The sequence below is a fragment of the Apostichopus japonicus genome, chromosome 21 (assembly GCF_037975245.1).
Source record: "Apostichopus japonicus isolate 1M-3 chromosome 21, ASM3797524v1, whole genome shotgun sequence".
NCBI lineage: Eukaryota > Metazoa > Echinodermata > Holothuroidea > Aspidochirotida > Stichopodidae > Apostichopus > Apostichopus japonicus.
This window is the reverse complement of record NC_092581.1, coordinates 7,924,950-7,949,910: the sequence shown is the minus strand read 5'-3', so window position 1 is coordinate 7,949,910 and position 24,961 is coordinate 7,924,950. Positions and strand designations below refer to the sequence as shown.

Sequence of the window (24,961 nt, the reverse complement as noted above, 5' to 3'; positions counted from 1 at the left end):
TCATTTCATCATTTTCATTTTGTTTCTTTCCAGAACTTCTATCACCTTAAAATCATCAGAATATTGGAAGCAGACTAAGTAGTAGTCAAAAGTTGTGTCTTCCTGCCTTAGCTAAGAAACATGCCCAGCAAAGATTAAAGACTTTACTCACAACTAGTCAGCCTCATCCTCAAAGTTAATTTTGCCCATTTGTGATCATGAAAAGTACCATTTTTGCTTCTTAAAAAAGTGTTCTTTTTTCATTTAAAAATTTGCACCCTTTTGTTGGAAAATCAAAATTTTGGAGAATAAATTGCCGATTTGTTGAAAAGTTCTGGTTAACAATATATACAGAGGCTTCTTCTCATCTGGCAGTATTGAGGTAATTTTGTGGATTTTCCCCAACCAGCCCAGCCCTCAGTCACAGGGTCCCTGATGTAGAGCAATGTTACCCTCCATAATCCTAAAACAAAAGCAACAGGACTTACTAAGTAATATGTTTGAATCCATCCTGTAGAACGTCCTCACAATGCATTGGTCATGTTTTAGATATTTCTTAAATGCTGATATAATTCAGTTTGATGGATACCACTTTACTACATCAATGAGATACATGAGAATCAAATATTACTTAATGTTTATCCATGCAGTATGTCTGTATACAGTGATTTGCCCCTCGGTTGTTCCTTGACTCTATAGACTTCTTTAACACAATGCTGCCAGTGGGGTTGTCTGCAGTCATTTACTCTCATCTACTTACACTCCTTGTGGGGACATAATAACCATCAACTTCAATATTTCTATCTACCAACCGGGTATTCTTTGAAGGGTGCATAGTTTCTACCCGGTGTTAGGGTCATCCCCACCTTCTCATCCATTTTAATGTTCAGCAATGACTTAAAAGACCCTTACTGGAGGCAGTCAACAAGGGGAGCAAATCATTCAATTAATGAACATGTGGTGAGGATTGTAGCCCGGGTAACCTCTACTCCTGACACATTTTTTATCAACTTTGACTTTGAAATTTTTAAGCCTTAGGTGGTATTTTATTCATTCTTGCGTACCTGGTAGGTCAATTCGCACTTTGTAAATATTCCTGAAATCCTACATACAAGAGGGCATGTTATGTGATCTGTTGTAATACTGCAGTAACTAGGTATAGACACCTTCCTTGCAAACCACCAGAGAGTTTAAAGAAGTATTGTGAATTTAATGGAAACTTTAAGGAATTCCAGCAATTTATAGTTAGGTGTTTTCATCTATTATGTCTAATAAATAACTAAAATTGGGAGAACAATTTACCGATTCAAACATTAAATGTACATGCATACTAAAAATCAACTGAATTCATTTTTTTATCTGTTTTATCTGTATAAACAAAGTAGTACTACATTATTCACAATATTGAATTAGAAATAAGCATTATAAAAGGTTTACTTCAAACAGATGGTAGTGAAATACAGAAACCTTAACTTTGTCTCTTTCGTGGTCTAAAAGAAACTGGTAGAATTTTTGTATTGAGAAGTAATCTCACGTAGCTTCCCACCATGGTATGTAAAGTCCACATAAAAGGAGCACTAACTAAACAATGTTTCCATATTCACAGGAAATGATTCTAATGTTGATAACGTCTTGATTTTATGTGCGACATTGAGGTTTGACTAAATTGATATTAAGTGGAATTTACTATGTTTATATACAGTCTAGCAGTGAGACAGCTTTAAAGGTGGATCTAGTCTATCAAAGTCACATGGGATACAATGCAGACTACTTTAACACAATTTGACTATTAAAGAATATTTTACAAATCAAGAATATTTATGTAAAATTCATTTTGGAAAGTGTGCCATAAATGTCATATGACCTGCTATTGTGAATCTATGGCTAAGATCTTCAATAAATGACAATAATAGTCTGGTATAGAGCAGCCTGGAACAATGGAAGGCAGGCTAATATTAGGACTGAGCTAAGCATACTTTAAGCTGCCTCAAAGGTTACACACTTTAAGCCCTCTGCATTGACTACAGTGTATTGATGTAAATTCTCTCTGGTAACTACGTAAGCAGCAGCAGCGACTCTGACATCATTACATTATCAAATTTACCAAACTATTATGAATTCCCACCACTATGCCACTATAGATATCAGACAACCTATTTCTAGATAATGTTTTTATTTTGTAACATGACGTCAGAAGAGGAACAGAAGACTACATTTAAGTATAGGCTGATGATGCAAATCCTTTTCAATAGTTGGAAAGCACTACATACTAGCTTGTTTAATATTTTCATTTTCTTGCAAACCTTCATGATGACAAAAGTTGGGCAGAGAGTATTGAATAGGATGAGTGGCATGACGTCTGCAGGACTTCACAAACCGCCCAGAGGACTGACGCAACATGCGATGGCTTTTGAGTTCAAAGAGGGGATGAAAACAAATAAAAGCAAACAATTTTCCAAACAGTGTCAGAAAATTCTCCTTCAAACTTTCAACGTGTTTGAAAACCATTCCCTCAGGCCATAACAGAAGTCACTGTACGAGAAAAGCATTGTCTTTGAATACAACAGCAAAGTGCTTGTCACGAGAGATATCGAGTAACATGTTGATATAACCATTAACTTGCAATAGGTGATTCATCAAAAGGCCTGCTGACACAGGGTAAGGTTTCACCCAAACTACTGCAGATCAAAACATGGTATCCAAGTATAACGTTTAACGTTTTTCCATTTTCCATCTGCTCCATTCCCATTCCCACCCTCCCCCTCCCCCCTTTTCCACCCCTCCCCCTAAAAGTTGGTTCTGAGATTGAGCAAAATATTTTATTGGGGGATTTGTTAATTCACAGCATATTGTCAATAGTGGCTGGTTCTTACATTTCTTTTAAAAATATTTTCAGTGTCGAAGCCTGAAAACCTTTCAAATATAATTTCTCATAGTAGAAACCATGGATACTTTTAATACATGGTATATAGATTTGCCATATTGAGTACAAGACTCCTCTTGCTTGTGAAGTCAAATCTCATTTGAGGTCACCAGAGGTCAAACTCTGAAACCCTTTTACATGATATCTAACGATGGGAGCCATTGATACTTCTCATACTTAGTGTGTGGATTCATAACATTGAGCACAAGACCCCAATTGTTTTTGGTGGAGGTGTGTATAGCCAGGTACAGTAAACTGACCTGTGTTTACCATGCCATAGTGTATCAAAATGGTGGTTCGGGCCATTTATTTTTCGACAGCTATTTCTGGTTAAAATGCAGAAGTCTAATGCAATGAAGTCATCCAAACCTCAATGCGTTTGGCATTTTGGTTATTAACTGCAAATGTATTTTCAAATTTCAAGTCTCAAAGAGATTTTCCCCTTATCATCATTTTAAGATCCCTGTATGTGCTCCCTACGTGCTAACTTGAACATCACTGTCTGGGCTCCCTACATGCTAATTTTACAGCAGCCTACCTGGCCAAGAACCTTTACTTAGTATGAATGGAGTCATACTCAGGACCATGCAACGCAATGAAGACCATTTTATAGCATTCTACCTGGCCAAGATCCTTTATTTAGTATGAATGGAGGCATACTCAGGACCATGCAACGCAATGAAGACCATTTTACAACAGCCTTACTGGCCAAGATCCTTTATTCAGTATGAATGGAGGTATACTCAGGACCATGCAACGCAATGAAGACCATTTTACAGCAGCCTACCTGGCCAAGATCCTTTATTTAGTTTGAATGGAGGCATACTCAGGACCATGCAACGCAATGAAGACCATTTTACAGCAGCCTACCTGGCCAAGATCCTTTATTTAGTATGGAGGCATACTCAGGACCATGCAACGCAATGGAGACCATTTTACAACAGCCTTACTGGCCAAGATCCTTTATTTAGTATGGAGGCATACTCAGGATCAGACCATGCAATTGTGATCTCTCTATTGGGTGGGCATGTTCTTTTACATGATATAACAGTTTTTTAAGTAAATGTTGATGAAGGAAGCTAATGTTAATATGCTGCAGTGAGAATGAGACAAGATAAAGGTACAACTATACAGTAATGTTACTGACCAGTCATATTAAGCACCTTCTGTGATGTTTACACAATTCAAGGTTTTGCATTTGAAATTTACCTATTTAGATATGTGAAGCAGCCATGACTTACCTATCCCCACTGTATTTGACACTCTCATCTTCAGAGTGATGCACTCCTCTAATAGTAACTTGTAGATCAGATTCTTCTTGCTTTCTCATATATTGTAAACAATTTAAATCTCCTAGCAGCTCCATTTCAACATGGAAAGAACATGTAACAGTAATACTTACTCTCTTATGGTCTTGTATGTTGTGTAGTACTGTCTATATTCCTGCCAAAACTGCGGTGGGAAGCAAATTCCTACAAAGTAAATTGTAAATATCATAACAAAAATGTAAACGGTGAATGCTTTACGTATCAAATGAAGAAAAGATCATGAAAGTAAGAAGACAAAAGAAATCAATTGTTATCTTCCAATTATTGTTTAATTTATTTTTAAACCCAGCTATATGTCTGACAGAAACAAAGAAAGAATCTCATTCAATATCCTACTGGAAGTTTCTATATGAGAAGGCTTTATTAAAAGACAGTTGATTGTCAATTTAGTCGATTGGTAGCCAATTTTACTAAACGTACAGTCTGTAACTCGAAACTTAAATCCAAGTGACCAAACTAGAGCATTCTCACAAATTTTGTAAGAAATGAATGGTAACAAAGAATTAATGATTTTGTTAAAAGTATGTCAAACTGACATTTTACACATTTGTACAACCCCATGCAAATGCAAACTAAACAGTTTCAAATCCCTGATTAGTTATTCATTGTGTGAAATTGACAAGTCAGGGTACAAACTGCATAGAAAATCCTATCTAACTTTAACAAGCACTACAAAATGAAAGCAGACAAAACAAAAAAAGAATCATGAGCACAATAGGTTTTAAAGTAGTTATGTCCTTACCTATTCTTAAATTTTCTTGGTGGGTTGACTTCAAGGTTGATCCAATCTGAAGACCAAAAAATAATTGCAACAGCATAAGTAAAGACGGATGTATGCTCATTGGTTACTTGCCCTTGCAAAATATGCATCTACTATGACATAAATTTGACATTCACTAGCTCTAAAGATCAAATCCCTACCCCTTGTGTTTCAACATTTATTTCAAAATGTAATATGAAGCACCAAACTATTGCTCTTAGCAGCATTATAGCACAGGTGATATTACAGTTCACCCCAAGCAAAGAAACTAGACGCATTCTTTCTAGGTTAAATTCAGAGTTATTTTCCATATATACACAATCAATAAAATATAAAGGGCACTAAAGCAAAGAATGAGTGAACAATAGCAAACTTGTGAAGTTAGTGAAACTTGAAGGAAACATTGTTTCTTAATTTGTATTTGATGGGACAAAAAATCGTCCTACTCAAGATTAAACCATTAATAAGTCGCTAACTAGGAGAGGTGACGTTAGCCTTGTTCACATTTGAGAACGCAAGGAGAATCTGACTCCCCCCCCCCCTTCTAAGGGTGATCGTAGTGCGGATGATTGCGTATGTAGGGTCAGACCCTGCAACTGCGATCCCCATTTGTGGAGGATCCTGACCCCTCAAGGATGATCCAGATTATACAGTGGAAGCTCAGAGTAACAAGCAACAGATCTATTATATAGATATATTATATCGCATATCCACAACTTCAGGACAATTCACATAAAATGTAACATTTAAGACCGATATAGAAGTTGTTTGTCACCAAGGGCAGGTTTTCATGGGAATTTCAGAAACTGTTAGTAGTGTCTGCAAGTTTCATAGAATAGAAATCCCCTGCATGACAGTATATTAGATGTGCCATAGTTATGCAAGACACATTCCTACTGCTGTTAGAGAATATATAAAAACTCAACAAAATTATGAATGACGATGACCACCCACTACGTGTGTGTGCGTGGTCAAAACAGTGTTCTCTCGGAGTGGTCGGATGAGGCTGGCATTGACCAGTACAAATAGGCACCCCTCTTCTTTTTATTCCGCAATGTATAAAACTTCATAATTTAAATTTTAAATGCTCATATGTCACTGTGCACTGTTTTTATATGTCCTGCTTTGTTTATTTGTTTTTGCCCTTTTGTAACTTTTTAGTATATTTGTAGTTTGTATAATACTATTTTTTTGCAAGCATTCAGTTACCCTTTGTGGGGTTTAATAAAGTAGATCTTATCTTATCTTTATATATACTGCCCCATTCAGTGGTTCTGGCACTCCTTCTCATTTCCATCCTCATCCATCACACCACTAGACTAATTAATCCATCATGTGAAATACTATCCTCACTTATGAAACTACTACAGCCTTTCTCCAAAGCAGGGATGAAAACACATCTAAGATTCCTAGAAGCGATGGATAGTGCATCCCTACTGGGAAGTTCCACCTAAACCACATTACTACTTGAACCATGAAGAACATAGAATATTAGAGTCTATGGAGGAAGCGTTTATTTGACCAGTAAAGTAAGCCTAAAATAGGTCTTCTAAAACCAAGAATGAAAACAAGATCATCAGTGGAGAGTCTCTTCTTTCATTGCTTTTCTCAGTAGAGAATAATTCAAAACTGATCTGGTTTTATTTCCAAAACAAGAAATGGTATGCAGGAGGTACATGACCTTGATCACATGATGGACTGTCCTTTAGAAATGATATGAAACCTCTTTCACTAACAGCCCTAAAGCTATATTCATACATTCCAAAGTTAATGGGAATGCACAGTAATAGGATTACAAAACCTAGAAAGTTCCACTCTCCTAGTATTCACTCTGAGCATTTTCATGAGCTTCTGTTTGATTCTACGATTAGGAAGACATTCAATTATTTGCGATGTCCCTTTCAAGCTTCCATACTATTTGCTGAACTTTCCTAATATACAATACCAATCATTTATCATATGCAGCACTTGGAGGAATTTAATGTCAGGAGGCATTATTTTTAAGTTATAGAAAATTGTGACCAGCATTTCAAGCCATGTGATATCACTTTCCATAGAACAACAGAAGTATATTTAGCAAATGGAGATAGCAGAGTATTAAAGAACTAAAGTGTGAGATTTGGGAAGGAATGCCAAAGGACCAGGCTTTATGTCTGCAGTATGTTACCTGCTTTTGTGATCAAAGTTTAAGTTGTAAATTTGACCTCATTGCCTTACAAAAGAGTACAGAACAAGAATTGAGTCCCCTTGATATGAGTACAAGCATTGAGTCCCCTTGATATGAGTACAAGTATTAGAACTTGGCATTGAGTCCCCTTGATATGAGTACACCTATGAGTACAAACATTGAGTCCCCTTTATATGAGTACACCTATGAGTAAAAGCATTGAATCCCCTCGATATCAGTACAAGTATGAGTACAAGCATTGAGTCCCCTCGATATGAGTACAAGTATGAGTACAGGCATTGAGTCCCCTTGATATGAGTTCAAGTATGAGTACAAACATTGAGTCCCCTTGATAAAAGTACACGAATGAGTACAAGCATTGAGTCCCCTCGATATGAGTACACCTATGAGTACCATCATTGAGTCCCCTTGATATGAGTACACATATGAGTACCATCATTGAGTCCCCTTGATATCAATACATGTATGAGTACAAGCCTCTAACGAGTATTTTTATCTTCACCAATACAGATGACAGTTGTTACAACGAATAGACGTTTTCATTTACATTTCTTCACCCTAAATGAAGTACTTAAAGACTTGGCATTATAAGTAAAACAGACAAGCCATAATGTGTCTCTTTCTTTGCTACATGCTGAAACATCACATAGGTTTGCATTCAGATAGATATTTTCATTACATGTATTGGTTTCCAACATGCCCGCACTTTAGTGATTAAGCTTGTTGTTATAGGAGGTAGTTTTACCAGGGAGTTGTTATGGAACTCCTGGTTTTACCAGGTAAGGAGGAAAGGGTTAATTGTAATTGTATCCTCCTATATATGGTATGTGAAAGACTTAATTGCTGTTATCTGATTATCCAAACAAGGAACAAATTACTTCCCTGCAGCTCTTCTTTGTACTGGTAGCATATTAGGTTCTGATTACAAATTCCTTCTTTCTTGTAGATCCTGTGTTATCTGCTTAGTTATAATTTCATTAATACTTTAAGTCTCAATGTATGTTTGCCAAATTTTAACTTCAAATTTTCCAGCTTACTGCCCTTAATACTCAGTGAAAATAGCACCGTTCTATGCAATTTTCATATCAATATTCATTATTTTTTATTGAGTTATCTGTCGTTAAACATTTTGAGCTGAATAAAATTCACCAGATTTTTTAATGAGTCTGTAGATTCTACAAACTTCATTCAAAATTTGCCAGCCCCTGCCCAACAGATCATGCACCAATCAAATCTCTCTGTTTTGTTTACGATCGTTAGGCCTGTGTGCTAGCTTGTGTTAGGTCCATATAGCTTGCGAAATTGTGTCATTTCCTTCCATTGCAAGGAAAAAAACAGGTGTTTTCAGACGTTTCCTCCGTAAAATTGGGACAAAAATGTGGACGATACGAGTATATATAGGTTACATTAGTGTAATGAACAGATGATATGGGCGATGGCAGTGATTTTACGGTAAATCGTTTGCGCCGGAAGGGCTGCAGAAAATAAATTTCTTTCTTTTCGATTGCGACAGCTTTTCTCCATTAACCCACCTGGTCAGAGTGCATTTAGAATAAGAAATATTGAATCTGCTTCGGAAGTTTGTTTTCCAAAATCCATCAACAAACACACATTGAGACTTTCAGTTAACAAGTTTAGGGATGATCAGAGACAATACATCCAGGGATGATGCATGAAATCCAGGGACTACGGCCAAAATTAGAACATCTTGCCACCTTAGTGTAATATAACTACAACTTGGTTTCCTCTCCCCATAAATGGTGCAATCAGCAGGAAACAAAGATACCCAGGTATTTTATAACATGTAAGGTTAGATTTGAGGACAATGTCTATGAATATTATTTGGTATCATTCAATATCATGCACGTTTCATAAAAGTATGTTAACCTTGCATCAATTCCTATAAACAAAATATTTAAAGTATCTCATTACAATGCCATGAAGATTGTACAATACATGAAATGAAGACCTAGCAAAAATAAAGTGAGGCAAATGCTTCTTTTTACACCAAGCAAGTTTCATCTCTGCACATGAGAAGAAGCAGTTTCATGAAGGAAAAGATCCAAGAAGGCTAAAATGTTTGTGCATGTGAAACCATTCCATAACAGATTAGCACAAACAAAATTAATGCCAACACTACAAATAAAACAAATAACTAGGACAAAATAATAAACCCCAAAATTTCCTCTTCAATGAAATTAGGTTGGAAAAATCTGCCAGTTTTTTTTTCTTGTAAGTTTCATGACAATATTAACCTACTTGCATGGATGAAGTAACATTACAGCAATCAGGTGATATGAACTGTATGACAAGACCCTGGTATCATGCTGGGAATGTCAAATAAAGAGGGCCTGAACATGACTGTAAAACAACACTGTCAACAAATGGACTTTAAAGCTATATATCACAGTATATAAACTGACAAAAGAAAATGTAAAAGGTAATCCATATTGCCTTTGATAATGTACTGTCAAAGTACTCTGATGGTTCTTAACTTTGGAATAATTCTCAAACACCAGAGGACAAAGGGAATTTTTAAAGGAAAAGAAAAAGTTGAAGAATTAAATTTAAGCAGAAACCTGACCTGTCCCCCCACCAACCCCATCCCCTTTTGCATCCTGACATGTTCCATGAAATATTTCTACAGCTATAGCTTCAAATGTTATCATGAATTGTTGAAGTATTAAAGGATCAAAACATGCTTGGCACTACATTACATTTCTCTAACATCAAGCTGCCATCATACATTCAAGACTAATATAGACTAATATAGGAGAATGTGCAATCATTTTTGGCATTTACATACTTTTGCTTGAAATACCGACACAGAGATGTACTCACTACATCTATCCATATGTTTTCCATAGCAAATTTCTGGACTGTTTACCTCTATTATTAGAGAGATAATACCATTCGATTAGCAAGATGTGCACATAATTTACTGACTAACAAGTTACTCTGGAAGAGCTGCCAATTGGTGGAACTGAGCAAATATAATTCACTTGCAATTCACAGTTGGGTCAAATATTGTATAAAGTAACACATTTTGAAAATAAAGGTTGCGTAGCAACATTGCAAGGCACAAACACCTTATGTGATGTATAAACTACAAGCAGAATGGATTCTGTTTGCAGGAATCAGGGAGATAAAAACCCCTACATGTATAGTAGTTTGTAAGTTTCCGTTTGTAGCACTTGGTAACTATCATCAAGGTCCTAAACATTTCAAAGGTGACAGAAAGTGCATAGTAACAAAGTAAGATGTACTTTATCAGAAGATGTAAAGTTCTCCTCTCCATCTCAAGTTAAATCTGCTAAGCCTACTGGGAATGCTGCATGATATGAAATGAAGTTAGCTGCATGGCTATCTAAGTCTGGTGGCTATCATTTTACCAAATCAACCAAATGTTAATACTCAAAATAAGGCCGCTATGGATCAAAATGTGACATCTTCCAAGATTTCCTTCACCTAAGAAAGGTTTTATTAACATGTGACCAAAGATTCCAAGTGATTTAAAGACATCCTTCCCACAGATACTGTTTTAAAGTGACATTATAATCAAATAGACAAAGCAAATTGCCTGATTTTTTCCATTATTTGAAATATAATTAGGCTAATGCAATGTGCATGGTATCTGCGATTTCATTGTGTTGAAGACGTGCAAATGGCCATAGCAAAGACTACTTAAAGTCTCAAGCTATTCTATTCCTTCACTTGTATTGTGAGGTTGCTTTCTGCTTACTGTTGGACATTCATTTTGATAAGTTGCTGGAAGCAAAATAGTGAATGAAAAAATGTGCAACATTTCTTATTGAGAATGGTATAACACTTTAACCTACACCAAAAGGTGGATCAAGGAAAGAGCATTACACAATCCCAGAACAGTCACCATGTTTGTTTACAATTCATAGCGAGGGCTTGTTTTGTTTGTTCGTATATTAATTCTGTGCCAGTTTAAGCAGAAGTGATGAGGTCAAGAAACCAGAGATTTCGGGTCGATTGATCCCCCAAGCATCTTTACTACAATATTGAAAACATTGAGGGGTCAGGATCCTCCCCGAAATGGAGATCAGGATTGCAGGGTCTACTCCTGAGTACACGAGCAGCGTCCACACTACGATCTTAATTGCCTTAATGGGGTCAGACCATGGAAAGGCTACTTTGACATTCCCTGTTCAGACTTGTAACATTTACCATGACAAGTAGAGTGCTGGTTGGATTCCTTGGCAGGATTGATCTTTGTAGAACATGAGACAATAATAGAGGGAGACATTCAACTGCTTCCATTATAATAAGAGATCATACCTACAACTGCTATCTACAGTGTGGATGTGACATCTGCGATCCATAATGATGTATGCTGCAATGGCTATCCATAGTGTTGTATGCTACAATGGCTATCTATAGTATTGTATTCTACAATGGCTATCTGTAGTGTTGTATGCTATAATGGCTATCTATAGTATTGCATTCTACAATGGCTATCTGTAGTGTTGTATGCTATAATGGCTATCTGTAGTATTGTATGTTACAATGGCTATCTGAAGTGTTGTATTCTACAATGGCTACCTATATTGTTGTATGCTACAATGGCTATCCATAGTGTTGTATGCTACAATGGCTATCCATATTGTTGTATGCTAAAATGGCTATCTATAGTATTGTATGCTACAATGGCTATCTGTAGTGTTGTATGCTACAATGGCTACCTATATTGTTGTATGCTACAATGGCGATCCATAGTGTTGTATGCTACAATGGCTATCTATAGTGTTGTATGCTACAATGGCTATCTGTAGTGTTGTATTCTACAATGGCTATCTGTAGTGTTGTATGCTACAATGGCTATCCATAGTGTTGTATGCTACAATGGCTATCTATAGTGTTGTATGCTACAATGGCTATCTGTAGTGTTGTATTCTACAATGGCTATCTGAAGTGTTGTATGCTATAATGGCTATCTGTAGTATTGTATGCTACAATGGCTATCCATATTGTTGTATGCTACAATGGTTTTCTATAGTGTTGTATGCTACAATGGCTATCCATAGTGTTGTATGCTACAATGGCTATCCATAGTGTTGTATGCTATAATGGCTATCTGTAGTATTGTATGTTACAATGGCTATCTGTAGTGTTGTATGCTACAATGACTATCTATAGTAGTGTATGCTAAAATGGCTATCTATAGTATTGTATGCTACAATGGCTATCTGTAGTGTTGTATGCTACAATGGCTACCTATATTGTTGTATGCTACAATGGCTATCCATAGTGTTGTATGCTACAATGGCTATCTATAGTGTTGTATGCTATAATGGCTATCTATAGTGTTGTATGCTATAATGGCTATCTGTAGTGTTGTATGCTATAATGGCTATCTGTAGTATTGTATGCTACAATGGCTATCTATAGTATTGTATGTTACAATGGCTATCTATAGTATTGTATGTTACAATGGCTATCTGTAGTATTGTATGTTACAATGGCTATCTATAGTATTGTATGTTACAATGGCTATCTATAGTATTGTATGTTACAATGGCTACCTATAGTGTTGTATGCTATAATGGCTATCTGTAGTGTTGTATGCTACAATGGCTATCTGTAGTGTTGTATGCTACAATGGCTATCTGTAGTGTTGTATGCTACAATGGCTATCTATATTGTTGTATGCTACAATGGCTATCTATATTGTTGTATGCTGCAATGGTTATCTATAGTATTGTATTCTACAATGGCTATCTATAGTGTTGTATGCTGCAATGGTTATCTATCGTGTTGTATGCTACAATGGCTTAAATGTGCCAATAAATGTGAACCAAAAGATTACACAGCTTTAATATTCCTTCATCACAAGGAGCTATAACCAGAGTGAAGACGCTCCCAGTGGTTACTTGCCTTGATAGTACGCTTTCCAATAGTCCTTACTATGATATATTCTATTTATATATATATATATATATATGTCTTGCAGAGTGTTACATCAAGGAAGAGCTACTTGGGAAATAATTCCCAAAATAATAACCAAAAATTCCATTTCCTTTATGTACACTGGTCATATAGAACTTCTGCTTTGAAAGTTAACTTAACAAGATACCTGCTAGCCAACCAGACATACAACATCTGTGTAAGAAAAAAAGCAACCTTCATGGCACTTTTGATATTAAAAGTTAATTGACTTTAGAATCAAACAATTCATCTAATACCAGGTCACCTTTGGGATTTTGTTGCCATTTAGATGTCCCTTTGTGATTAGAGGGCACTATACATCTAATTGTACAGACTGATCAATAAGTATCTTGCATAGAGGGTGCTATGTAAACTTGCATTTACTGCATAGGCCATCTTAAAGGCCATTTTTGGTTTCGACGAAGTAGTAACCTTTGTAGTCATGCAGGCGGATGAGTGCGTGCATCTGTGTGTGTGACACCTTGCTTGTAAACAGGATATCTCAAGAAGGGAAGCTTGGAACAATCTCATATGTAGGATGAAGTTGTGACACATTAAATTCAAGAAGCCTATTGTTTTTTGAGGAGGTCAAAGGTCATTTGGAGTCACTAGAGGTCAAATTGTGGAAACCTTGTAAACACGATATCTCAAGAAGGGAAGCTTGGAACAATCTCATGTTTAGTATGTAGTTTTGACTTGTAAAGTTCAAGAAGCCTGTTTTTTTTTTTTGAAGGTCAAAGGTCATTTGTACTCTTTGTACATACAGCATTGCCATTGGTACGAACGATATCACTGAATCATCAGTATTATATATTTGCTTCCATTATTGAAGTTTTCAGTCGTATTTTGTAATTGTCAAGATTCAGTGACAAATAAAAACTTCAGGTTTGGCTGTATAATTACGTTGCGGAAATGTCTACGCGTGGTTTACGAAAATTAACTGTCGCCTATTAAGATTTTTATCAATGACCGATCTCAATGCGAATTAACTGTGTAAAATGGTCCGCTATCTGCATGTGCATTATGTAGGGGAAGTTTTCATGTGCGGAGATGGTTCACAACCTTCATTGAGCATTTACAAACATAAAGCCGAAAGCATCACTTTAAATCTAAAATAAGTATTAATTAGAGTAAACGGTTTGAGCCGACGAAGTACGTAATGTGTTTTAAAGGCATTCATAAATATGTTGTGTTCATATATTAATTTCTCAACCAATTAAAGAAAATATTAGGCGTCGATATCACGACGGCTTGGTTATGCGCAGGCAACACCTACACAGTAGAGTATATGCAGGTAGACCACTGACAATGAGCATTTTTAAACATGTTTCCTGTCAGAATATCAAAACACTTAAGGTGGCCAACATCTCCTAAATTATTTCTTAAGTCATTTCTTAAATGGAATCAGTCATAATTCTTTCATTCCACCATCCCCCTCCCTCTCCCAATCCAGCAAACCTCTTAGTGGTCTAAACCAATGGGATTATATTGCCTAACTTAATATGAAGAGTAACAGGTTCCAGTCCAGTCTGGTGGAGGAGAGGTGAGCTGTTAATCTAAGGATATAACTCACTGCAATCCCCATTTGAAATTACAAAGTTATAAAGATCTGAGAACACATATTACCCACTGGTCTCATTTTACACAAAGGACACTGCTAAGTGCAGAAAAGTAATGAAACGATCTCATCCTGTTGGTGGCGAGTAGTGTGGGAGTGGAGGGGAGGGGGGGGGGGAGTGGAGAGCTTAACAACAACACTGAATTAAACAACCTGAATGGAATGCAATTATGACTCATAAACAGGTCAGTTATTATTATAGTTAGTTATGAGATAATAGCATAAAGCATGACAGACTTCTTACCTGTGCGATAAGCCGTTTACTGCATTTCAAGAAAGGTCTGAGAGGCACAAACAGGAGACGTTTATCCTTCAAGGATAATGATGACAGTTGACTATAATGAAGAATTGAAAACAGATTTTTCTTCTTACTTATTTGGATTCTCAATATTGTCTTTTTCTTTTGGTAAAATCAGTTAGGTTGATGCACACTTTACATGTATTTATTCCTTACCAACTCTACAAAAACCCTTTTCAAAGTCTCAATGTTTACAAGCACAAATCATGCTCTTCTTGTCAGTTCATTTTGCCTTCAATTGTTTAATCCAACTGATCAGAATACTTTTCTACCAGACACACAATATACATATATACAACATGTAACTAGCAACAGATCAACCTTTCATTCCACACATAAACATATAAATACATCCAAACAAGTTCTGGAAAACCAATTTTCCATTTCCACCTTTTTCAACCCTAACTGTAAATTAAAATTAGGAACATCTCAAATCCCTCAGGAAGGTAGAGGTTCAAGAAATTTAATATTATTATTTTTTTCTTGTGAGGTCATGACCTCTATCACTACTACCTTTTGGCCTAAAGCAATTAATAGGTTTAGCCTGACATCTGTCAAGCACTCACCTCAAAGGCTCTTCATAAGTGAGAAAATAACTCTGTAGTGATTCCAAGTAATCTTCTTCACTCACTAAAAAGTCAGAGAGCAGGACACTTTGATTATCTGCAAGGATATATAATTATGAACATAAAAAGTTAAAGTACCTGTCAGCACATAACTTAATCTCTCACCATATTCACTCAAGTTGCTATTGCAATGTTCAGAATACCCCTCTGGTATACCAAAACTTATAGGTTTTGGGTATTCATGAGTGAAAGGCTTACCTGTATCCACACTTCTTGGACACTAAGGCCATACAGTTTTAAAAGGTTACCAGTTCACTCTAAGTTGGATAGACAGAGTGCTGAGGTTGTGAGACAAGTAAGTGAGTAACAATTCAAATTTGTGTTGCAATGTTCTGTACACAACATTATAAACTTAGGCCCTAATGCACAGTAGAAAGGTAACCCTGGTCATCTATAGATTATTCTTAAAATAGTTGGGTCACCTTCAAAGCTTTTCTGTTCATTTAGGAGTCCAAAATTTCACCTCTGACCTTCAAATACAATATATTACTTGACCTATATGGTCGCACATAGTGATAAAATAAAACTGATTAACTGACAAGGATATGGGAAGAAAGATGTGGAGGCATTGGTGAGACTTTGTAAACTTTGCTACCATTCCTCACAAGTATACATGACCATGGAAAGCTTCTATAGAAGTACACATTTAGAAATAATGCCCTCTTATCCTTCATCGCTGCAGCAGAAACTTAGCAAACAGTAATAGCTAAGAATGCTGAGCAAGCAGAAAAGAAGGTAATCAATAACTTCATTGACAGACATCAGGCACCACCAGTCCAATTGGATAGATATTATGAGACCAACTGAAAATTACCAACAGTGCCAACAACAATAGATACCAATTAAAACTTATAACATCCTAGTACTTCAACCAACCTGAAAAATACTCAGCTCTACATCAAGAAAAAATCTAACAAAATATTTGTGACTGTACAAACACTGGCTCAACATCAGTGTAAACATAGACCAACTCATGGGACAAAGGGCTCAATACCCATGAAGGCCATCAGGAATCAAATCTGGGTCCTTTGCCCAGATTATTGACCCTCCTGTCATGACCTCCTAGATGAAAAAGAATAGCACAGAAACAACCTGTCAAGTTGGTAACTCTTTGTGTTTTCAATAAGCAGATGTTCCAACAACATACTGTACAGACACACTGCAATGTAATGATCAAAGTGGACTGTAAATAACAAGGTAGGGCTGGTTTTAAATGATGTATTTTAGTTTAAAGAATGTGTCACCAGTAACAAACGTCTGCCAGTCTGAGCTAACAGTGTGTACAATAAATGATACAATGAAATTATACATCAAGTGACAAGGCCTAAAGATCTGCTTTATTGCTCCAATTATAGCAAGCGCTCTAAGAAAGTTTTGTGATTACGTAATCGACCTGCCAGACTCTAAAATTAGCCTGCATAACTTCTTAACACCATTTGGCTCTTGGTGTAAACACTGTGTGGAAATATGTTCATGTCTACAATGTAGTTAAGCATACAGCATTCACACAAAGGTCCTCATACAAAAAATAAATATGTGGCAGGCATTGCAGACTAATTGGTAAAACGAGGTCATTTTACAACTAGCATTGTGCGGTAGTCGGATTTCACACAACCGGTAGTGTTGCAACATGAATCCCGGTATCGTAACTACAACCGGTTTTTTCCTCAACTTTCATCTACGGTTCAAAGCACTTAGTTACGAGACTGTCAATGTCATACATTCAATATGCATAGCCTAGGCTATGTACATACTCTTACACGCACGTTTATAAAAAAAAATAAAAAAAATAACACGCTATATTAGGGCCTTTGTTTTTTAACACACACTTCCAAAAACAAAAGCACAAACCTTGGAAAAAAGCAACCCTTCATTCATACTCGACGTATGATACTAGATTAACACGTTCGCACGTGGATTAAACTTGTAATCCGTACACAAACGTAAATTGGGAGTTCCCCACTATTCCATGATACCCCTTCAAGTTCAAAAGTTCACAATGAAAAGTTTTTAACTATCAACAAGTCACCACGTGTTTGGAACTTCAGACAATAGGAATGTAACTTAGGGGCTACGTAAATACGGGATTATAAACTACATACATAAGAATAATACAGGTTTATTTATATCGTTAATCGGCTGTTGTTTACTCTAGAAAATATACTTTCAATACGTACAATATCAATCTTACGTACAAAAGTTCATAAAAATTAAAACAGTAGCGAAAGATAAATATAAATGACACCCCCCGCATTAATAAACGAATCCATTTCATTACAGCATCAAATCTCAAGTACTGCATTACGTTGTGTGTGTGTACAAGTACCGTACCCTAGGCTATAATAATATACAGTCCCGGGCGAAGTTGGATTTAAACTGGATATACTCCCAGCGGTTTTGGCTCAAAATTTATTAAATCGTTATAATTATTATGACAACATGAGGTGAAATGCATAAGGGTAAGATTTTGTACATGGGAACCTTGACAATCATCGTTTGAAGGAAAAATAAATAACGAAAATTTCAGAAAAATTTGAGGTCCCGTAACATGCTGAGCGCAAGTAACGTTCGATATTTGGTGTAGCCTAGATCCAAATTACTACGTGAAAAGTTGATTCGTTAATATATATGTCTAGGCCAGTACGTAAATTGATCAGATATTATTCAAACTAAGAACACAGAAACCAGAAAAAAAAACATGTTTTCTTTTCTTTATTTCAAATAGTAACACGTAGATATTTTTATTATGTCTGGGATTCCTGTGAATGATACCGAAACGAAATGTAATAACCGGTTGTTTCCCAATACCGGTAGTAGTTACACATTGCTTTGTGATCGGGATTAGTCAATACCGGGATCGGGATACCGGGATTCACTTGACTACCGGGATCCCGCACAACCCTATTTACAACCAAGGCAGGTAGGTCGATTATGTATTAAATCTCAAGAAACTTTTCCATGATAGGGTGTTGGGATCTATACAACAGACCTTTAACCACTCAAGAGACTTAATAGTTAAATAAATCAGTTATGGTGAAAACTCTCCTCTAAATGTCTCACATCAAGCTAATGGTGGACAACAGAAAACTCTGTAGTGGTTCAAAAGGCCAAAACAAAGTTTATAGCATAACACCTGTGTAGAAACATATGCATATTTTTGCCAGAATTAGGTGATTGTGGCTTCTTCTCAATGTATTTATTAGTGCAGTAGTTGCGTAGTGTACATTATAAGCTGACTGCTGTGCACATTAGTCCGCTCCTAACAAAAGTACAGTTTGTACAAAATGATTCTATTGTGTGCTGTGTCACAGTTATGGCCGGGTGATTGAATGGCTTCTGTTAAATAGGCCTATTGTTAAGGACACAGTTCAAAATGTTTGTATCACAAGGCTTAACAAGGTTATCAAAGCACCGAATTATGATTAGATGCCATTGAATGGGGCATTGGTTTCTAGACCAAAATATTTGCAACGTAATTCTTTGAACAAAAGCATCTTTTTCCTGAAGAAAAACTATCTGTTGCAAACTATCAGTAAATTATGCAAATTTTACTGATACTGCCAACGGACCAATATCAATGATATCGGCCAACACCGATATGCATGTCAATAATTGGAGCAACACTATTACAATGGTTTATATGTTATAATTGTTATTATTATGTTAAGCGCTACGAGAATTATATCATAGTTTGTTTGGCGCTATATAAAAATTATGTATTATTATAATTATGATAATGGTGGGAAGAGATACATCGTTGTCGTTAAAAGACAGTGCCTGGTGCTTGACATTACCAACTGTAGACAGGTCAACTAGAACGTGAGAAAGTACATGATTTGAGCAGAGATAGGTGTGATAGAAGAAACAGAGCTCAGCTTCCATCATGTTCTAAACTCGAGGTGAAGACAACGAATTCAGTAATTAGATCAATTTTACGTAGGTAGTTTTAAGTGGATTGCAATCCTACTAATAAGTGCAGTATTCCAGTCAAGTGATACCCTCTCTAAAAAGTACCTGGTACTTTTAGGTTCAGTGGAAGTAGGCCATGCCAAATGCACACGTTAAGTATGGTTTCACTGAAATTAATGGAAAAAATTAACATTCTCCTCCACAAACCAGTAGTGAAGTCCACACAACAAGACTCTACATATATAAGTCTGCTTGTTAGGTGTTTTTTTTGTTTATTGATTTGTTTTAAGTTTACTCATTGTTGAAATGTGGGATGTCTTGCTATGATAAGGGAGATTTCTAATGGTAAAAATAAGTCAGGGTGGTTGCCAGCTCTTATTTTGTCTGGTGTGTGAATGTTGTAGAAATGATAATAGCCAGCTGAGAATGTTAGTTTCTCTGTCATTTCACATTCATATCTTCAACAGGGCTACTTTGACACAAATATTTGCATACGCCACCTCTTTTATGAAGAAATCCAACTAACTAATGAACTCACATGTAACATTGCAGTTTAAGTTAAGCAATTGCTGGCTCATATTTCCTTTGGCTGATGGGAAAGCAACGCTCACACTATCATAGAAACATACACTGAGTAATAGCCTACAATAACAGTCTCAATCCTCAACTTCAGTAACTGCAGATAGCGTACTAATATCACAATAACCTTTGGCCTAAAAAATAAAAAAAAGTTCTTAATTGTAAAATCATAAAACTAAGACCAGTTTTCTAAATGACAGAACAGGTGCAAATTATAAAACTTACTGGTTTATATATTTACGAGTGACCCACTTACCTGTCTCCCCACAACCTATGCACCGCATTCTACCGTGTCTAGAATGCCCTGGTAATCTTTTAACACTGTACACCCTCACTGGCCCAAATGGCCTTCCTTCATTTTTCTACCCACAAAGTGTCTCAATGTGTTTTTCGGAGTTAGAAAAATTTTCGCGAAATTCGCCCGGATTACCTTGGATTTATACTCTAGAAGTTTCCTATCAGGACTTCTGCACTTCCAAGGATCTTTTCCAGCCTGATAAGTATCCTTTTCTTGTAGGGAAGGGTGTTTTTGGGGGCTGTTTTTAGTGTACACTCTCGCCCATGCGTTCGTTTTTTCTTACGTAACGTTTTTAGGGTAACAGGTAGTAGCTCTGCGAGACTACTTCGTTCGTTGCCTATACTGCCGTGTTTACGCGGATAGGCATATATTTTCGTATGTACATGTTTCAGCTTTTCTTACTTTAAAAGATAATATGTTTTGGTTTACAAAACAATCATTGGTATAAACCCAGTATGCTAGATCTCTATTGGACCAGTGCTTAATGTTCATGTGACAATTGGCTACTAACCAATGTGCAGGGACTAGAAATTTATTGCAATGAACGTTAAACTGTTATTATTCATTCATAGAGCAGTAATAAATGCATGGAGTCAGCTATCACAGGCTCTAGTAACATTGCAACATGGAGTCAGCTATCACAGGCTCTAGTAACATTGTAACATGGAGTCAGCTATTACAGGCCCTAGTAACATTTCAACATGGAGTCAGCTATCACAGGCTCTAGTAACATTTCAACATGGAGTCAGCTATCACAGGCCCTAGTAACATTGCAATTACTGTAGGAAACTTGTCTATGCCTAAATATCTCATAGAAATGCTTGATGCTGTATCTGTGTTACACATTAGTTGTGACAATCAGAGACTTTCTCAATTATAAGTTCTCAGGCAATTGATCAAGGTTGATTTAGCCTAGAATAATTGACTACAACTTTGCACTGGTCAATGTTCCTTACCTCTGGCAAACAACGAATTGGTCATTCGCTCCTCAAACTGAATCTGATGGCCCTCGACGAGGATGGCTTCAGCATCCTCATTGAGGTGGGCCTTGGTGAGAGCCAGCTTTATTCTGCATTCAGGGAGCCGGTACTCCATAGCTGCAGCCGATACAAGGTCCTTGATCCTCATGCCCACTTCACCAGTTAGCTACATTCAGATGAAAGTCAAAAGTGGATAACAATGGATAACAAATAACAACAATTTGAGAATTAGACAAGAATGGTAAAATCAGCCAACAGAGATTGGTGTCAAGCATGAAATGCATAGATATGGTGTTAAGTTTTGAGTTCAAACAGGTGCACATAGCAGTTAAAGGATTGGTTCAGGTGTTTGACATGTCTATTTGTATGAAAGAGCACAAAAAGACAAAAAGAACAGTGAAGCAACTACCATGATAGCATGCTCTGTTAAGGAGATATGACACTTTGAAGATATCAAAATTTCTTTGAAAACTACTGGTGTAGAAAGACTTACTGTGAGGGTGTGATGTCACATCCTCACTTCCTTAACATTTGTGAATATATTTCTTTAAAAATTATTTACATTTTTTTACACACTTGAAAATAATATATATAATCAAAAATTCTTCAGATGTTTAATCTCAAATACTTCCTTTGACAAATATGAGATCTCCTGACATATCTTTTGGTTGAAAGTCATGAAATCTCACAAAATATTTAGAGAAAAAAACAAAGACTTTTCAGGAATGTGAGGATGTGACATCACAGCTAGTCATATTTCAGCAGTTTCTACACAATCTGATAAAACTTTACACTTGAATATCTCTTTAACCGAAAAAGATATTTGAACAGTTTTTTCACCATTGTTTCTTTTATTGTCCTCTTTCATATAACATAAGCATGTATGACAACTGAACCAATCCTTTAGGGAAGCTCTCTTGTTTGCAATGGTTTCTGACTTGTAAACAAGGCAGGCATTTTGTGACAAGTTTGACGTGTTTAGCTCCAAAGGCAAAAAACTTTGATTAGGCAGTTATGAGGATACTTACCTGTCTCATCTAGATATGATAGTCAAAATGTTAATCAGAGTTGGTATAGATAGATGAGACCCTGATACATAAATAGATATTGTCAATGATGCAATTGAACACAAAAGAACTGTTACACCTGTTCAGTAGCTTCATTATCTTTCTACATTTCCAGTAGACTTCATGTTACAAACAGTTTCCAATATGACTAAATTGCATAAACTTTTAACAAGACATGTGCTAGTAAAGAAAGAAAAGGAAACTCACGCAGAGGTCAAGATCATTTGTATTAACAAGATATCGAGTGTTGTCACACATTTTGAAAACAAGAAAGAAGTCCAAATAGAAGTCCAAGAGAGATTTCAACAAGGATTACACAAGAAAACTACATACAGTATGATCCACTAATTCCATTGAGCTGATACATTTCACTCTGCTTCAACATTAAATGTGCACAGTGGGTTGTTAAGTAATAAAGAGATTGTTCGACAAGGCTGATTGGATTGGACATTACCCAGAAGCTCCTGGGAACAAAAAGAAGGTTTTAATTTGGAAGGGAAGTTAAGGAAATCATCACGTTTCATATAGACCGGTTATGATGAAATTGTGTCCTAGAACAACAGGGCGAAAGAGAGTGGATACCCATTATGGAAATTTGACTTTATCAGGAAATTTGATTAATACTTTCCAAGGATGTGTGAAAAGGCAATAATGACCTAACAAATAATTATTGAATACAGATGTCACAAGAGCCACAGAGAATGCATGAATTCTTTCTGTTGTTTCTATCATTGCCTTTAATAGATCCAAAATAACAATGGAAAATGAAATCTTAAATCCTGAAGATAAATAAATTCAAGACCGGCCAAGTTCTACATGGGTGGAGTCAAAGGACTATCACATTTTCTGTATACAAAATGAATAGGGTATTGGTGTTACTGTATAAAATATGAAGAGGGTATTGGTGTTACTATATAATATACAACATGAATAGGGTATTGGTGTTACTATATACAACATGAATAGGGTATTGGTGTTACTGTTTATTCAATTCCTCTTTATCAGACAGAGTTTTGAATGTTTGATATCTGTTAACAAATGTTCATTTAATCAAACTTTGAACTACGTTAATCATGTAACATTAGTTTCAAGTAATTACTGATCGTTTTCTGGAATCTTTTGAATCAATATTATTTGTATTCTTAGATATCCATTGCGACAGACCTTCAGTAACATGACTAGTACATGCATGCAATACACACCATTCTCTTCATTATGTAGTATTGATCTACACCTACAATGGTTGTTGTTGTTGCCAACATGCAGGAGAATGATTGGATGCATCCCTGTTGAAGTAATTGCACTGTGTGCTGGAGTAAAAGAAAACATGACACCTTTTCCAGCAGGTTGACATGTCTTAAAGAGACTACATAAATGAATCATATATGAACAGAACAGGTAGAATAGTATAATTCTCAACATAACAAGCTGTGCTTACAATGATATGGCCAAGAAGAATTAATTTGTTTGTCACAAGCAATGGCAAAACAGGAGAGAAGGAAGAAGATCCAGGCTTAAAACAAAAGAACTAATATAAGTCATATTCACACAACCACATCTAGCATTAGGAGCATACTGTTTGTATTTCCAGCCAGCAATGTGAAGTATTGTTGTAATTTTTATAAGTGTTGTAATGGATATGAGTGACCCAAATATTCTTTCATTGTGAAGCCTGATTTCACTGATAATACCAAGTTATTAGACATATATTGAAGCCTGTTGGTACCACACCCAACAAAACACACTGTAGTTAGACCCTGTATATACCTTTGCAACATATTTTCAGTTCATGAGAAATGTCTGGTAACCCTAGTCTTCGAACTCCAAAAGGTTTCGAAGAAATGTACCTCTTTAGCCCTGAATGGAATGCATGTACAAGGTAGTGTTCACCTGCCACTGAATTTGATTTCTATGAAGATTGTTTTATATCAACAACATTATTTCACCAAAATGATTAAATAATAACATCTTACTGTGATAAATTGGTGCCAACTATCTGAGTCCAAATATTATTAATCACATTCAAAACTCAAGCATACATGGAACAAACAGCCAAGTATGTATTAAGAAGCCATCAGTGTTTATTGATTCTTAGCACTTGATTAGTACTGAGTTAGCCTAGCCAGTGAAGCCAGAACTATGAGAACATGCAACTCAACACTGATATCCTGCTTTAAGGTATGCAAAGGAAATTCATTTAAAAATCATGTAAAATAGGTCAGAGGTATAAGTTGTGGATAATAACTTGACATCATAAATGACAGAAATTGTTCCTCCCAGAAAATCATGCCCAGGATGATTACAGGTCAGCAGGATCATGGGAAAGGTCAAGTTAAAAACTTGGATGATTGAATATTTTTTAAAAGACGTCATATTACAATCAAGAGTAAGGAATGCTGTGGGCAAACAATTACTGAGTAACAGCCAACCAACGAAAAGCAATCAAATTCTTCAGA

General features: G+C 36.1%; 1 protein-coding gene across 2 annotated transcripts in view; it reads right to left on the bottom strand.

Moving 5' to 3' along the window:
• LOC139963282 (uncharacterized) overlaps window positions 1-24,961 on the bottom strand; it is a 140,329-nt gene that overhangs the window by 90,461 nt on the left and 24,907 nt on the right. For both annotated transcript variants that reach the window (XM_071963941.1, XM_071963942.1), the window contains exons 3-7: window positions 21,415-21,604; window positions 15,613-15,709; window positions 14,993-15,083; window positions 4,973-5,018; window positions 4,305-4,374 (exon numbers count right to left, since the gene is read on the bottom strand). In XM_071963941.1, the coding sequence (XP_071820042.1) occupies window positions 4,305-4,374; window positions 4,973-5,018; window positions 14,993-15,083; window positions 15,613-15,709; window positions 21,415-21,604 (494 nt within the window). The remainder of the gene's footprint in view (window positions 1-4,304; window positions 4,375-4,972; window positions 5,019-14,992; window positions 15,084-15,612; window positions 15,710-21,414; window positions 21,605-24,961) is intronic.